A 17,144-nucleotide genomic window follows, 5' to 3' on the forward strand; every position below is an offset into this window, starting at 1 on the left:
CTATAAAAAGATATATTATATTTTTCTAGTGAAGGAGCCGGCAAATAAATGTCTGAAATAATTTAATGTTTAAAATAAAAAAATAGACTTTTAATTCATTATTTATTAGCATTTTGAAGAAGAGTTAGTTTTGGAAAGGGATTTATAAATAGAAAATTATAATTATTAATGAGAAAGAGGGTAGAATAAACGAGATTAACCGGTAGAATAAAACGGGAAAGAAAAGAAGCCAAAAAGAGATAGAATAAATTTGAATCACGAAATAAAACAATTTCTTCAAAAATTAACATTTATTGGGACGAAGAAAGCCCATCTCTTAATTTTTGATAATGGTTTTAGTTAATTCCATGGATATTTTTAAAAAAGTTCAATTTTGAATTACGAAGATACGCCTGCACCAAAGAAAACGCGTTACAATGAATAGAATAATTCCGGTATTAGAAACACGGTAGAATAATTTCACTTTATTTCTAAAACCCCACACTTAATTATAACCGTAAAAATATAACATTTATTATTTTTCGTTTAAATATGAAATCTACGTTCACATAATTGAAGAATAATTCGAATAAACCGCCACTGGTACAGAATAATTTATGCGCTCTTGGAGATAGTGTCGCCATCTAGTGGATAGCGTAAAACATGCACAACGAAAAGCCATTCGAAAAACGCACTGCCTAAATAGAATAATTTGGCAATAACTTTAAAACCGGTGAGTGGAAATTAATGAAACTATAACGATCTTCGTGATGATGGCAAAAAAAATCTGGTATTCGATAGTGAAGTACCGAAACAATGATAGAATAAGTTTAAATACGAAAAACCGCAGCTACGACAAAACGTCATTGGAAAAACGCACTGTCTAAATAGAATAATTTCGCTATATTTTTAAAACGATGGCGTCGAAATTAACGAAACTACCACGAAATATACCCCTCTTCACGGTCTTCGTGACGGCGTAAAAATAATTCCGGTATTCAAAAGGGAAGTAGCTTAAAAACGATAGAAAAATTGTGAAGCACGAAAAAAACGCTGAGACGCCATATTCCCTACCCAAAAGGAATTAGAATAAATAGAATAATTTGGCTATAACGTTTAAACCTGTGGAGGGAAATTAACGAAACTACCACGAAATATACCCCTCTTCACGCTCTTCGTGACGGCCTAAAAATAATTCCGGTATTCAAACGGGAAGTAGCTTAAAAACGATAGAATAAATGTGAAGCACGAAAAAAACGCTGAGACGCCATATTCCCTACCCAAAAGGAATTAGAATAAATAGAATAATTTGGCTATAACGTTTAAACCTGTGGAGGGAAATTAACGAAACTACCACGAAATATACCCCTCTTCGCGCTCTTCGTGACGGCCTAAAAATAATTCCGGTATTCAAAAGGGAAGTAGCTTAAAAACGATAGAATAAATGTGAAGCACGAAAAAAACGCTGAGACGCCATATTCCCTAACCAAAAGGAATTAGAATAAATAGAATAATTTGGCTACAACGTTTAAACCTGTGGAGGGAAATTAACGAAACTACCACGAAATATACCCCTCTTCACGCTCTTCGTGACGGCCTAAAAATAATTCCGGTATTCAAAAGGGAAGTAGCTTTAAATGATAGAATAAATGTGAAGCACGAAAAAAACGCTGATACGCCATATTTCCTACCCAAAAGGAATTAGAATAAATAGAATAATTTGGCTATAACGTTTAAACCAGTCCGTGCAAATTAACGAAACTATCACGAAATATACCCCTCTTCACGCTCTTCGTGACGGCGTTAAAATAATTCCGGTATTCAAACGGGAAGTAGCTTAAAAACGATAGAATAAATGTGAAGCACGAAAAAAACGCTGAGACGCCATATTCCCTACCCAAAAGGAATTAGAATAAATAGAATAATTTGGCTATAACGTTTAAACCTGTGGAGGGAAATTAACGAAACTACCACGAAATATACCCCTCTTCGCGCTCTTCGTGACGGCCTAAAAATAATTCCGGTATTCAAAAGGGAAGTAGCTTAAAAACGATAGAATAAATGTGAAGCACGAAAAAAACGCTGAGACGCCATATTCCCTAACCAAAAGGAATTAGAATAAATAGAATAATTTGGCTACAACGTTTAAACCTGTGGAGGGAAATTAACGAAACTATCACGAAATATACCCCTCTTCACGCTCTTCGTGACGGCGTTAAAATAATTCCGGTATTCAAAAGGGAAGTAGCTTAAAAACGATAGAATAAATGTGAAGCACGAAAAAAACGCTGAGACGCCATATTCCCTACCCAAAAGGAATTAGAATAAATAGAATAATTTCGCTATAACGTTTAAACCTGTGGAGGGAAATTAACTCAAACTACCACGAAATATACCCCTCTTCGCGGTCTTCGTGACGGCCTAAAAATAATTCCGGTATTCAAAAGGGAAGTAGCTTTAAATGATAGAATAAATGTGAAGCACGAAAAAAACGCTGATACGCCATATTTCCTACCCAAAAGGAATGAGAATAAATAGAATAATTTCGCTATAACGTTTAAACCGGTGGAGGGAAATTAATGAAACTATCCCGAAATATACCCCTCTTCACGCTCTTCGTGACGGCGTTAAAATAATTCCGGTATTCGAATGGAAAGAATAGAAAACTTGATAGAATAAGTTTCAATCACTAAATAACGCGTTGACGCCAAAAAGCATACGGAAAACGCGTTAGAATAAATGGAATAATTTATCTATATTTTTAAAACCATTCCGTAGTTATTAACATTTTTTACACTCTAGAATAAATAAATTAGTTATTATTTTAATTATAATTATCATTATTATTAGAATAATAATAATTATTATTATTATAGGTTCAAAACTTCAAATAAAAATTGCTATTAGGTTCGGATAAATTATAATTGTCTAGATTCCCTTGCCTTAGAATAAACTCTAAAATTAGTTTTAATTCACGTGATATAAACACAAAGAAATGGCCTAGATTACAATAATTAAACGACGAAATCGAATGCAAATATTTTATTTACCTTTATGACAATGCATGTTATTTAGCTTTATTTGTATAACACGTATTTAATTATTTCGAAAGTTGGTTTTAGTTTAATCATAATCATGGTTAAATGATTAATTTCGTAGCTAGCAGGCCAAAAGAATGGTCATTCTCGCATTTAGAATAAATAGAATAAGTATCGTCCTACCTGGCACACTCAGCATCTCCAGCATATCGGTTTTATTCTATTTATTCTATTCATTCTATTCATTCTTTTTAGGCAGGTCCCCCACTCACAGGCAGCGAGTGACCCCATTGTTGACCCCTGGCAATGAAACCCATGTGCGAAAGTGTTTAATAGCTTTTAAACGAGGCATCATGAAACCTCAAATGAATGGGTTTCCATTTTCTTTAACATCACTTTTTGGAGAAAATTTAAGGTATTTCATATACTTATAAAAACATTATGTTGTCTATTTCACATACATTTTAAATTCAGTGAACATTGACAACAGATTTTGTAAGCCTTTGCTGTAGGCTACCTACCTTATCTTGATTTTGCTTAAAAATTTCGAAATATTCAAACATTGGGCTTGTGTCATTTTCTAGTAATATATTAGAAAAGACCAAAAATGATAACATTTGTGTGGTGTCAGTTATTGGGAAAAGCTCATTGTTCGATGGCTCTTGTAAAGCTAAAATATTACACGAAGCTACTGCAAGAAATATGTTTAAGGTATTTTTTTTCAGTTTGATCAATTTTATACACAAAACTGATTATTATATTAATGTATTGCTCAGAACTCAATGTGTGAAGAAATAGAAGTGGATGAAAATCTTGTAAGTCTATTAAAAGTTTAGTAAATGCATTAGCATTAATTGTATTTAAAATTTTAAAACAGGGGTTTAATATTGATGGCTACTTGGATATTGAAAATAAAATAATATTTCTTCATTTGATTGGGGTCTATGACTCAAGTTATTTACTCCGAATTTGTAAAGAAATGGAAAAAGAATTCCAAGAAAAAGTATGAAAGACGCTATAGAATTTTTAGTGGTTTTATTCTTAAAGGCATTTTATCTAGGGTTTTCTGGAAGTGTGGAGTAAGATACAAACTAAACAAGCTAGAGCTTTATTATTTTTATTTCAACTCTCTCACATTGTGATGGTGATTATAGTTTTATTTTATTACCTGCCAATATTTAATTTTGTGCTACTTAAGGTAATTCATCCAACTTGCTCGTTTGATGTCAGTTACGTCCAATTATTTCGCACTCTGGATGCAATGAGGTGATAATAAAATCTTACATTCGTGAACAAATTTTTTCTTAACAAAGTTTTGATAAATTTTAGACAGAAAGCTATAATTTCACTATCTGAAATTTTGGCTGAATTTCCAATTTCAAATGAATGGATCCAAGCTGGAAGACCTTGTTCTCCCAGAGTATTATTTGTCTTCCAATCTTGTCCAACTGAAATCAGGATAGAAGGGGAAAATATCTCTGTTAGTCGATCGAAAGTGAGACATTTTTTAAAGGCAAATATTACTCTCAGCTCTTTTGTCATTATCAAAAATAATTGCAAAATAATGTAGATGCAACCTCCTATAAAGAAGTTGGAACATGCATTGGAGGACCAAATATATCATATTCTTAGGAAAAGTCGAGTTATAACTAATGTTAGGTATGTTTTTCTTTGTGCTGTAATTGAATATCCTAGTATGAATTATCGTATGCTGGATTTTACATTTGCAATTGACGCCAAAACATATTACGCGATCCTATCTTCTGTGTGTTGACTACGGCGAAACATATTATACTATTGAGGGATGGTAAGTGCTATTTTTTGTGTGCACAATGTTGTGGTGGGATATCCTATTTATGGTGCTGTCTTTGGCGAAACGTATTACTCTATCGAGCGCTAGATAATCTTCTTTTACATTTGCAATTTATAGCAAAACTTATTACACGACCCGGTGTGGAAGCCCGATCTTGCATTTACTTATTGAAGCTTATGTGGCATATTTTATTTTACATTTCAATTTAGCTTTTTTTGGGGAGTGCGGCTTTTGATCCAGTTTGACCTATCTACCGGAAATTACAGTGATATAGTACTAGTATTTGTAGTTTAATGAAGAATTTTATATGTAGTGGGAATTCCTTATTTGCTGTTCCTGCCAACCAAGAATTTGTGTATGTAATAGCATCAGAAACCACTATAACTGACCCGGTGGAGTTTTTCCTATCTCAGCTTCGTGATCATAGTGTACAATCCAAAGATTGTAAATAATCATATTTATTTAGTTTTTTTTTCTAAAAGATAATAATTAGATATATTTTTAAATTTTAGCTGATAATGTTACTGGAATCAAATCAAAAAGTTACACATTAAATAGGAGAGGTAGTGCTCTGATGGCATCATCTGCAGCAAACGGAGCCAATGAATCAGAAAGCGAAAATGCTGAAAATCACAGTTTCAAGTCATTTCTTTTCCAACACACTAATCTTGCCCTAACCAAAGGGTTTGATGATAATGTTGGTAGACATCCAGTAGCTGCTTATTTTGAAGTAAGAACAACAGATGCTCAACTAATGGGGTTTAAATCTAAAAGGAATATTCGTTTCAGATTCCGACAGCTAAAACATGGTTTATGATAGCTTCAAAACTAAAAGACTGGTTCTTTGATGATAACTTAGATTCTCAGACCAAAGGGATTTTATCTTCTTTGGATTCTATGCTAGATATTGATGTCCGGTTTTCCGAAGGGTATAGTGTAACTTGTTATTTGTTTGAAGGATTTAATGAAAATAACCATCGTTAGGCGATGTGGTAAAGTTCTTCCAATGGCTTTGGCAGCCTATCAAGAAAATCTTCCATCTCATTATACTGAAGAATATCATCAAAGGAAATTACTGCAAGCTCTTCAAGTATTTTCTATGCAAGCTAGAGGACCAGCTTATCACAGATATGCGCAACAATTAAGAGAAGAGTGCGAAAAATTTTGGAGAAGCGGTCGTAGAATGTGCGAACAGCTTAGCCTTACTGGAAATCACTGCATTCATCCTGTATGTTATTTTTTTCCTGTTTAGTTTATAGTTAATAATTTTTTTTTATCATAATTCGTGATATAGCTGCATAAGGTTAAGGAGTTTGATGACATTGAAGATGAGATAGATGAGGATGAAAATGGCAAACCTCTCATTGTTGTTAAACATTATAGCCAAGTAAAATACGTTTGTGCCTGTGATTGTGGACGAAGGCAAGCTTCCAGAGAAGACCCCTTTGGTGTTAAAGTAAATTAAATATTAGGCACTTTAACTCTTCTAAAAACTTAATCGTATTCAATTTTTTAGAATGCAAACTATACTTTCTTTGCATCCTTGCGTAAGGAATGTTGCGGTAATTTGGAAAGGATACATTTTCCGGTTTTTGAACCAAGTACAGAGATGTCTCGACCAGCTGTTATCTCCACTTTGCAACCTCTGTCTCTGGAAGATGAAGAAAGTCAGGATGGGGCGGAAGATGATGGAGATGTAGAAAGCGAAATCAATTCTTGCGAAGAAGTTTCCCATTCCCCATCAATAGGTGCATTTAAAATCAAGCTATATAAAATGAATTATTAGTTTTAATATCATTTTCATTTTAGAAGAAGAAAATGCGAGTGAAGAATTATTTCCTGAAGGCTCCTTGTCTACCAAATTTGGAATAGATGAAGGAAACTTGAAAGAAGAAGGGGGTGGTGGATCTCATAAAGTTGTCATCAGTATTATGGAAGGAGCAGAAATTACCAATAAATGTAAGTTAATGAGATAAATATCATTCATACCAATTAAATTTTACGATAATGTTCCTTAGCTGATAAAACTTTACCAAGACAACATTCCACAACAGAATATTTACCTGGAATGCTCCATTCTGAAAGTCCTTTGGGACTACTTCCGACATTCCAGTCTTGGTCGTTACTGTGCTTGGGACCATCAAGTCTTTACTCTCATAACATAGGTACGAACTAAGAAATTATATATTTATACTCTTGAAATGTCTAAGGAAGACAGGGGGTGGCTCTTATGAGATTTTTGCTTGTGCTGTGTTACTTTAAACTCCGTGCTGATTCAATATAAAGTATAGGCTTGAATAAGAGTTCACAATATCTCATTTTTTTTAAACATTCTAAATGTGTTTTTGGTGGAACTTGAACAGTTATTTGTAGAACATATTATTATTTTCGGGTGAGCATCATCTGTTTTATTCCGAGGCTAGCCAATAAATTTCAATATACTTTCAATGTCTTACATTTGACATAACTTAAGCCCTGTCCATTTCTCCAGGTATTACAGCCTTAGACATTCCAAGAGTATACCTGATATTAATAATGTCCGAATACTGATTGAGCATTGGATAATTTTTATTAAAATTCTACTAGGCATTCAGGACCAACCTGGTTTTTTAAATGGAACAAATTTCCTTCTTCCTTGGGACGTTACTGTTAAAGTTGAACAAAAAGAACGGTGGAATAGCTTGTGGGAAGGGAAAAGAGTTTCAGGAATAAAGAATAAGAAAGGTGGACGAGATGGATCTCAGTTTACTGTCAAAATATTCGTTGGAATTGAATACGAATGTCCGAGAAGCCATAGATTTATGTGTTCAGCTCCAGATAGAGTTTTAAGACCAACTGGATCAGGTTTAGTCAAAGTAAGAAATTCCCAATTTTTTTTTCTAATATTCAACATACCAACTATATATTGATCTTTAAGGATAATGCGAATAAAGTTACTGGAAGTGATATGCCACTATATTTTCCTTGTCCTTGTCGGTAAGGAACAGATTTTTGAAGGTTAGAATAATCATTTTGAAAACTTATCTATTTATAGCCCTTCTAAGCCAAACATTGCTCAATTAATGAGAATTCACATTGTGACTCCAAAAGCTCCGGTTCAAGTAACATTAAATCCCAAGGTTCAACCAGCACCAGCTCCATGTCCTATATTCTTCCCTGGTAATTCTGAGCCAGTGAAGTTGTCACAATCTGCCTATTGGGTTCTTAGATTACCGTATCCTTTTCACAAATATATATTTGGAATTGAATGATATATTGCCCTTACATCAACCACCCAGTTTTATCTACGAAGGTAGTCAAGGACCTTATTTACCCCCCAAAGAAGCCCTGTCGGTAGAATTATGTCGACTTTTAAAAGGAACATATGGAATTGCACAAGTGACTGATGAAAAAACTTAAATTTTAATGGTAAATTAAATTTTTTGCGAGAAATTTCAAAAGTTTAATTGTGTTCTCTTTCAAAGAAATCAAATGGGATTTTGTTTTTCACGCTCCGCAAGCCGCTTATTTATAAGTTGATGTTCCTGGCGCAGAAATTCCAGAGGAACTTGAATAGGATTCATATCACTAATGATATAACAGTGTGTATGATTATGTAAATCAATTTTTGGAAATTGTGTCTTTTGAGCAGAGTTGGAGCAACCAGCTTCAATCGTTGCAGGCTCTGACTTCACTTCAGAAATATTTTTTCTATAAGGCAAACCTGTTTAAATGGCCATTGTTAATATTAATAATGACAATTATTAACTTAATAATAAATGGCGTACTCTTGAGAAAAACTTTCTCCGCATCAAATGAATTTGTTTTTAGAATCTCCAACAAATCATTCATTAAATGCAAAGTTAGCAAGCTTTCGCTGGGTCCTATGGGGAAAGGCATTTCTTTGGATAATACAGAACCTATGTATTTGTAAATTGAGGCAAAATTGGGTAAGCTTTTTTTGAAGAAAGTATCCTCATTGTCCTCTTCATTTTCCTCCTTATTTATGGATAATTTGGCACATTTACTTAATGCCTCAGCTTGGCAAGAATGCATAAGCTAGAATAATTGGTTTGATCACTTATGGGGTGGTGAAAAAATTAAAACTGTACTGAATATTAACCTCTTTTAAGGAATTTTGAGTGTAACTGAATTTTAATCTTGACACTCTTGGATCCAATGAATCTGCAATTTTTTGCTTCCACAATTCTATATTTGAACTTTCAGTAGTTTGATGTTCGTAGCGCCTTGCTACTATTCCTCTGCGGTTAGCGCAAAAATTACTAAATAAAAACCAAAATTACTACTATAATATTCATTTAACAGTTAATTTTGCTGATAGACATACATAACTTCATTCAAATTCTTTGTACCCATTTCTTGAGCAATGAGATCTAAACCACCAAATCCGTATTTCTGAAGTCCAGTCAATAATTTAATCTTTTCTCTAAGCAGAATATAACATTAATAGAGATTATATAAAGTTATAACCACCTTAAAGCAAGGTTTGCTTACTCAGTGGACCACCCTTGAGTTTTTCCTAAAGTAATATCGTCGTTGCCCAAACTTTTTCTTTTCCTTTTTCTCTCGGACATGTTTTTATTTTCCATGACTGGTGGAGGACTACCACTTGCTTTCTTAAATAATTTATTATAAACTAATTAAAAGTTTAATTATAACATCTGATGAACATACATTAAGGCTTTGGCGAAAATTGAGTAGCAGACCAGTTACAAGAACCCAAAACAATTGAGTTGGGAATATTAATCTAGAGATCCAATCAAATCTGCTCCCCGCGAAACAAGTTTTTGAAAATTACGAATGTGTCGTCTCCTCTAAAATCACGAGAAAACGTGTCGTCTCCTCTAAAATCACGAGAAAACGTTGGGTCGACCTCACAACGCCGAATTCTCCTTTCTCCGAATTCCCATATCACCGAATTCTCTTTTCTCCGAATTGATATAATTCCGAATTGCTTTTACTCCGAAAGTTCATATCTCCGAAGTCCCATTTCTCCGAAATGTATTTAGTGACCTCACATCTCCGAATTCTCGTTTCTCCGAATTCTCGTTTCTCCGAATTCCCATTTCTCCGAATTCCCATTTCTCCGAATTCCCATATCACCGAATTCCCATATCACCGAATTCCCTTTTCACCGAATTGACATATTCTTGCTTTTACTCCGAAAGCTCATATCACCGAAGTCCCATTTCTCCGAAATGTATTTAGTTACACTATGCAGAGTTAAACCTCCTACGTGTCACGCCCGCTTGTGGCTAAAGCAAGATTATTGAAATTAAATAATCTTGACTAAAGTTTTCCCTTTATTTTAATTTTTGGTCGTAATTAAATATGATGTTTTATTACAGTATAAGAAAATTGTTTGGTAGCATATTTTATTGTTACAATACAAATTCTATAATGTAGATGGCATTGTGTTTTCCGTCCTCTGTCAGAAGGGGACAGAAGAATGAATTTTTAATATAAAAACACATATTAAGCTTTCAATATCCATGTCAGCTACAGTACACAATTAAATAAAAGCAGGAGCCGCGGAATTGGGGGGCAGGTAGGGCCAAATGCACCCCCATTTTGCATGGTAATGTAGGGTTATTTATGTTTTAGTCGTAGGAGCCTAGGAGGAGCTAGTCAAGGAGTACTTCCGCGGTTACTGAATAAAACAGCTTTCAAAAAAAAATTCTTACAAAAAATGTCAACGTTTTGTAAGTAGAATATGTTACTTAAGACAATATAAATTGCGGTAGATAAATAATTTTAAATAAAAACTACGACTTTTTAAAATCGCGCGGGCAGACTGCCGTGGCTCCTGACAATCGTACCTTTATAGTACAGGCAAACCGGAAGGTGGGAAACATGCATTGAAACAGGGTCAATAGATAAATTTCTTGAAATCCAAAATTCCACATACTATAATTAAATAGTTTGTTAAAATTTCACTGTTTAAATAGTATGAAGTGCTCTTCTACGAATTATTGTCTATCACACGTTTAAAGAAAAGAAAAAAATCGCCATTTTGGTAAATGGCGACCTAAATTATGAAAAAGTCGAGCGAAAAAAGCTACATTTTAACATAATGAGTAATACTTTAGAACGTATAGTATAGTTATCTACCATATTATTATTGAGAATTATATTAGCCTTAAAAAAACGTAACATAATTTTAGTTTATAATTATAATTGCAATTTTATATTAATACATAATAACTATTAGTATGACACGTCCTATTCTCCCAATGCTACGTTAGTTAATGATAGTCTGTCTCGGCAATTACCATTCATCCTATGGACGAACAGATTTTTGCAAATTAAATCGGGACAAATTTTAAACATTACCCTGGTGTTTGAAGGAAGTGCTTTGGCTGGTACATAATACGTAGGTGTCATTTTTTCGACGAATTTGCAGTTTCTAATCCACCGATTACGCAATCACCCCGCGACAGATCATCATTAATATCATTAACCGACATCGTTCAGTGATACTTATGATTATTATGTTAATTATGATATTATATTAAATCATATATTTTTTTCAGTTGAGTGGTAATCAGCTTATTTTAATAACAAGTTTTTAACAATAAAAATATTTTGGTACAAGCTAGAGCAGTACAATTAGAATAATTACGTGGCGAATTGAACTAGCGACGAAATAGAACTTAATCGGCGATGATTAGGTTCCATGTCGCCACTAGTTCATTCCACACCTAAGTAATTATCCCAATATAAGAGTCTCTAATAAGGGTACAAACTGCGCACTTACAAGGAGAATCCCCGATGTGTTAATTGCCGATTTTGTTCAAAGTCGGGCGTATATAATCAAAGATAATTTAAACTCGTACCCTAGATTCGAAATCACTCTCTCGCGCGTGTACGATAGCGTTTACCCACTTCCCGCTGGAACTCAGAAAAAATTCGCTCATGGTTTGCGCCTTACCGCAACCGATGGAGCCCGATTTTTCTGAAGTCACGTGCCGGAAAAGGGTAAACGCTTCGTAACAAAACCGTCAATGGGAAAGCTCTTAGTATTCGAATCTAGGGTACGAGTTAAGAATTTCGGTTTATTTCTTCTCGTAACAATTTTAATTTTAGGAGAGCGTTTGATTTTAGCAATCGGACTGAAACAATCCACTAAACTATCGTTTGATCGAATTGGTGAAATAACTAGTGAAACAAAGTATATTTAAAACCGAGAAAAATAGCTTTATTTTTGAGGACTTTTATTTTTTACAAGGTGAACGCTTTGGCGTCCGAAAAGCCAAAGATACCATTTAAACCCCGCTCGTCTGCTTTCCGCTCCCCCCCCCCCCCCCCCAAGAGATGACGTTTTTCAAAACCCCACTTTCCAGCCCCTTTAACACGTGTCTTGGGTCTTCTAGAAAAGGAGCATCCGCGAACAATGCGGGGGTCCCGGGTCTCATCTGGCAGCCATTACAAGGGCTTGTCGAACTTGAAAACGTGTACGAATACATCATTAACGACAGAAAGACAAGTTTAAAAATACAAAATACTTTTTAAGAAAACCTTTAATTTTTATCTTTTTGACATTCAGTTTTGAAACTTTTAATTTTTAATTTTAACATTCCACATAGTTTTAAACAGTTTCTTAACAACGAGTTTAAATTAACTTTGATATAATGTAGACCTATCTGAGATATGAAATTTCCCAAAAGGAGACGTTGCACTTCCCTTTCGATTTGCCATGGAAGCTGAAAATGTTTTGACCACTTTAAACAAAAAATCTCCATTTTAAAAAGCATGGAATGTTTTCGGTTTTACCTACGAAAATTTAAAAAAAAATTAAAATCACGAAATAGGTAATTTCGACCACGTTTAGGTAAATTGGAACATTTTTGGGTAAATTTTAACATTTTTGGGTTAAAGTTGTAAATATTTTTGGGTAAAATAAGGAAAAAATCTCATTTCTGTTTTAAGTGGTCAAAAACATTTTCGGTTGCCATGGCAAAACCAATGGATAGTGCACCGTTTCATTTCGGTAAATTTCAATTTTCATTAAGCCCGACTTTGAACAAAATCAGAAAAAACACCTCGGGTACTCTCCTTGTTAGTATCCGTACCATGGTTTATGAAAATTAAATCTGGGGATCTAAATGGCGGAACTAACTTTCGTAAGTTATTATATTGTTTTCAAGAAATTGCAGTCCATTTTCACTTGAAAGGGGGCGTTAGTAGTTTAGATTATTTATTACTGTGTTAAAGTATTTCAAGCCGAAATACAGAAAATGGGAAATAGAGTAGTATCAGTGTGACGTCTCCCATACTTTTCACACGTTCCTAAAATTCTATAACATTCTGAGATTATGTACGTTAGGTTAGGTAGAATCCGACTCCTTGAAAATAAGAGCTGGCCTGTAGTCGTTTATTCACTTCATTGCATCGAGTCTCAATTTTTTAAACATTTCTGCTCATTACCTCTCCGAGGGGACAAAGTAGACTGGTTGATAGAGAGCCTGTGGAATTTTATGAGATACAGAGACATGAGGCGTGGCATTGGGTTTAAGATCGATGTGATACTCAATGGGAAGACAACCGACACGGTCAAAGACATCATCATACTGTTGTATAATGTCGGTGGGCTGCTTGCGTGTCTGTAATTCAGATGTTACGAAGGGCCTTTGGATGGAATTCTTCCTCATACGCTGAACAAGGCCCAGCACCTCCGATGCATATGCACCCAAGATAGGGGTCACCCGTCCTTGGGTAACAAAAAACTCCAGAGAAATCGTAGCAGCAAAAGAGGTGCATACCATGTCAATACTTCCCAAAATTGGTACTGTGTGGCCAGTATAGGCAATGATACGACGAGATGATGGCTTCAGTGGCGGCGTCTGTGGTATTGCATCATAAATATATCCAGGTATTATATTCACTTGGGATCCAGTATCTAGTTTGAAGTTAATTGAGTAATTGTTAATAATGATCCGTTCATACCATTCATCGTCGATCGAAGACTTTGCACGTCCATTAGTGACACTGTATATAGTAGTAAGCATGTGTAATGAGAAATCATAGGATTCTGGGGCTGTGGAGGAAGGCAAGTCCAGAAAATATCCATCCCGAGGCCTGGTATTTGTCTGGTAGGCACCCTGAGGATCAGTCTCAACAGGCGTCGGTGAGTATTCCAGGGAGTGTAAGTCTTGCCAAGCAGGTGATACATAGTGATAATCATGTCGTTCGTCGTCAGTAGACAGTGGATGTGGCAAGAGCGGAGCGTCTAAAAGGTGAGTATTGTATGATCTGGTTCGACATAAGTTCGCCCAGTGACCTCGGCGAGAGCAGTTACGACACTGGGAGGCAGCTGCTGGGCATCGTGCTTGGTGAGAGTGAAGGAGTCCACAGTTGGGACAAGTGTTCCGCGAGAAGCGAGAGAAAAATCTTCCAGAAGACCCTTGGTGGGCATTGCCATGTGGTTGGGAAAAACGGGAATCAGAAGACCGTACAGCCGGCCGATTACCGGAAGATGGACGATGGGACTGGAAACGGGACGACTGCGAGGAAGAACGCCTGGAGAGCGTGTGTATGTTGGCGGGTTGTCCATTAGGAGGTGGCACAGCATCAACCAATCCTGCGTGCGTTGCCAAGGTCTCCTCAGCTTGACATATGGCGATAGCCTGGGCTAGAGTAAGGTTCCGATGCGAAAACAAGGTTTTCCGAAGGACAGCGTTGTGTACTCCAGCAAGGATCTGATAGCGAAGCAAGGAATCACATCGGTTACCAAAGTCGCAGTTTGGGACCCTGGAACGGAGATCAGTCAAAAAGTCATCAAAAGGTTGGTGTTGTTTCTGTCGGGTGTTGAAAAATGCATGTCGATGCGAGTCAGGATTGTTATACGGCTCATAGTGGAGATCAAAGGCAGCATAAATTTCGTCTAAAGTAGGTGTCACACGGCCGGCAGGAAGAGGTATAACGAGGGAGTCTAGACCCTCTGTCCAAGCGACCCAAGAGTGTATAAGAATATTGCAACTTGCGTTTCGGCCGTCTCATCACTGATCTTCGATGCCGCAGCGAACAACTTGAAATTATTGCGGTATGCCGTCCATGCAGCAGCCGGATTGGAAGTTCCAGGATCGAACTGGTCAGGTCCACGAAAGTGGGTAGCCATGGTGGTAGGGAGAGGACAGCAAAAGAGAACCGCCGACTAGGCAAAGTAGACGGGTAGTGGCAGCATGGGTGATACTTCTGACACCATGTTGTGTTGTTTAAAAAGGCATTAGTCGTAGTATCAAAATAGTTAAAGATTTTATTTACATTTTAGTTATACATGAGGGAGATCGTCAGTCTGTGTCTTTCAAATATAAACAGGCCGTATTTATAGTAGAGTAAAGGCGCGAAAGTGTCACGTGCTATCGCAGTTATCACTGTTCATAGTTTAGCGCCATCTAGGCATATAATACAATACTACAGCGAACTCTTGAAAATATGTACCTTTAACAGTGCTAAATGCACGAACTCGGTGTACCGATTATATGAGACTGTCTTACCCCTCGGTCTTAGAGGGGTAGGGTGAAAAGTTAGGTTTTTGCCTAGTCAAATAGAAAAAGGTTCGTTTTTGGGTTCAAACAGAGTTCAAATAGAGAGGAGCATGCAGTGGTATAGCCAGATGGGTGGGCCAAGGGGCAAGTCCACCTCCCCCGAAACGTATGGCTTTTTTTGATTCCCATTGTGTGCTCCCTCCGAAATCAATTCCGCTATTTCGTTCTTGCGTATCGGAATTCTTTTTTGGCATTTGGTTTCCGCAAAATTCTTAATTTCTTATGTTAAATTTAATATTTTTTTATATTGGTTTTATCTATTTAAACCTTTCTTGTAGAGCTTTCAAATCTTTAATCTAATTTTTAATGGAATCTAACCACCACGTATAGGCCTCTGTGGTTGCCCGCAGAGTTTTATTTTGCGAAATGTTATTATTATTAAATCAACAAACCTTTCTAGCTTGAATATTTTTTAGATATAGACGCGTCATCAGTCATGATATTTTAAAACTACTGTGCAATAACACATTAATTGGTATAAACTAGATAGTAACAAATTTGCAAGTAGCATTTTTTTGAATGAAGGTCTATTAATTAATTAAGCAAAAACATATTAAATGGTTTTTACCTCTCCGCGGGTACTTTGTACCCTGGAGTTGTATTACAATCACCGTGTCTGTCTGTGGGTCTGTCTGTATGTCTGTGGGTCTGTCCGGGCTTATTTATTTAATAATAATAATAATAATAATAATAATAATAATAATCAGCTAGGCTAATACCCAAGACACCACCTTAGTGGTCATCAAGCAACTTTTATAGTCATTAAATAGCATTTAACAATTGGATATTCGTTATTAAAAGCTTCAAAACCCGTTATGTTTTCGTGAAATGAAATTTAAGCAGATGAATTTTATATATAAGCAAGATTACTCCCTCTACACCGCCTTTCGAGGAGGAGTAAAAAGTGTAACGTTTGAGCTCTGGAACAAGCGAACAAAATTCGGAACAGGGTAAATCTTACCCCGAGAACAGGCGAATAAAACATTTTAGGGTAAAAAGTTTACACTTTTTGTCCTGGGACAGGCGAAAAAAAAACCACCTATTAAGTAAACCCCAGTTAGTTTTTTCTGAACAGCCTCTATCTAAATTTAAAGTACACTTTTTTCGAATAAATATGCCTTCTAAGAATTTTCCCAAATATGCTTCGCAATACCATTTGTCAAATCACAGTTCTTTCTACAAATTTTATGTTCTTTAATTCTATCGGTAATTGAACATTTGGTTTCTCCAATGTATACATTAGAACACGAGCAGGGAATTTCATAAATTACACCTCGTAAATTTTCTTCGGAAATTTTTGGTTTTAATTTTGAAAGTTGTTTTCCTAATGTGATAGTGGTTTTCGAAACTAGATTAATACCAAATGGTTTTAAAATACGTTTTAATTTTCCGTCGTGTTCTTCATGTATGGGAGAACCAATGTTTTTAATTTTTCAGAATCAACTGGTTTTAAATTTTGAACTATATTTTGGTTCAGAATAGAAGTCACCAAACTTTTAGGATAGTCCGAGCTTGTTCATTGATTAGTTATAATTTGTTTATCTAAAATGGGATTATCAGATATTTTCTCAATGTGGCTTTTTAGACCCTTTATCACTGATGTTTTCACCTGGTGAGGATGATTGGAATTGAAATTTAGAAACGTTTTTGGATGAGTTGGTTTTTGGTACATCGTGAAACATAAGCCATTTTGTTTTTTCTCAATATTATTATCTAAAAACGATAATCAACCAGAGTTTTCTAATTCTAAAGTAAATTTAATTTTCT

General features: G+C 35.4%; 2 protein-coding genes across 2 annotated transcripts; one reads left to right on the forward strand and one right to left on the reverse strand.

Moving 5' to 3' along the window:
* Positions 1–3,293: 3,293 nt before the first annotated feature.
* On the forward strand, positions 3,294–8,426 carry LOC149935199 (nonsense-mediated mRNA decay factor SMG8). The gene is made up of 21 exons (XM_090152976.1): positions 3,294–3,432; positions 3,602–3,728; positions 3,794–3,832; positions 3,895–4,020; positions 4,078–4,161; positions 4,216–4,283; positions 4,347–4,512; positions 4,588–4,676; positions 5,144–5,274; positions 5,343–5,560; positions 5,620–5,759; positions 5,815–6,058; positions 6,125–6,286; positions 6,347–6,578; positions 6,640–6,789; positions 6,849–6,995; positions 7,417–7,685; positions 7,748–7,806; positions 7,865–8,044; positions 8,109–8,238; positions 8,295–8,426. Exons 1-20 carry the CDS (start codon positions 3,371–3,373, stop codon positions 8,227–8,229), a joined length of 2,814 nt encoding a protein of 937 aa, XP_090009102.1. The 5' UTR covers positions 3,294–3,370; the 3' UTR covers positions 8,230–8,238; positions 8,295–8,426.
* Positions 8,208–9,608, reverse strand: LOC149935200 (uncharacterized). The gene is made up of 6 exons (XM_090152977.1): positions 9,505–9,608; positions 9,325–9,446; positions 9,158–9,256; positions 8,933–9,092; positions 8,598–8,868; positions 8,208–8,533 (listed from the first exon to the last, which is right to left on the reverse strand). Exons 2-6 carry the CDS (start codon positions 9,417–9,419, stop codon positions 8,298–8,300), a joined length of 861 nt encoding a protein of 286 aa, XP_090009103.1. The 5' UTR covers positions 9,420–9,446; positions 9,505–9,608; the 3' UTR covers positions 8,208–8,297.
* Positions 9,609–17,144: the final 7,536 nt, after the last annotated feature.

This window comes from Leiobunum rupestre, chromosome 7 (assembly GCF_980474605.1).
Source record: "Leiobunum rupestre chromosome 7, qqLeiRupe1.1.hap1, whole genome shotgun sequence".
NCBI lineage: Eukaryota > Metazoa > Arthropoda > Arachnida > Opiliones > Sclerosomatidae > Leiobunum > Leiobunum rupestre.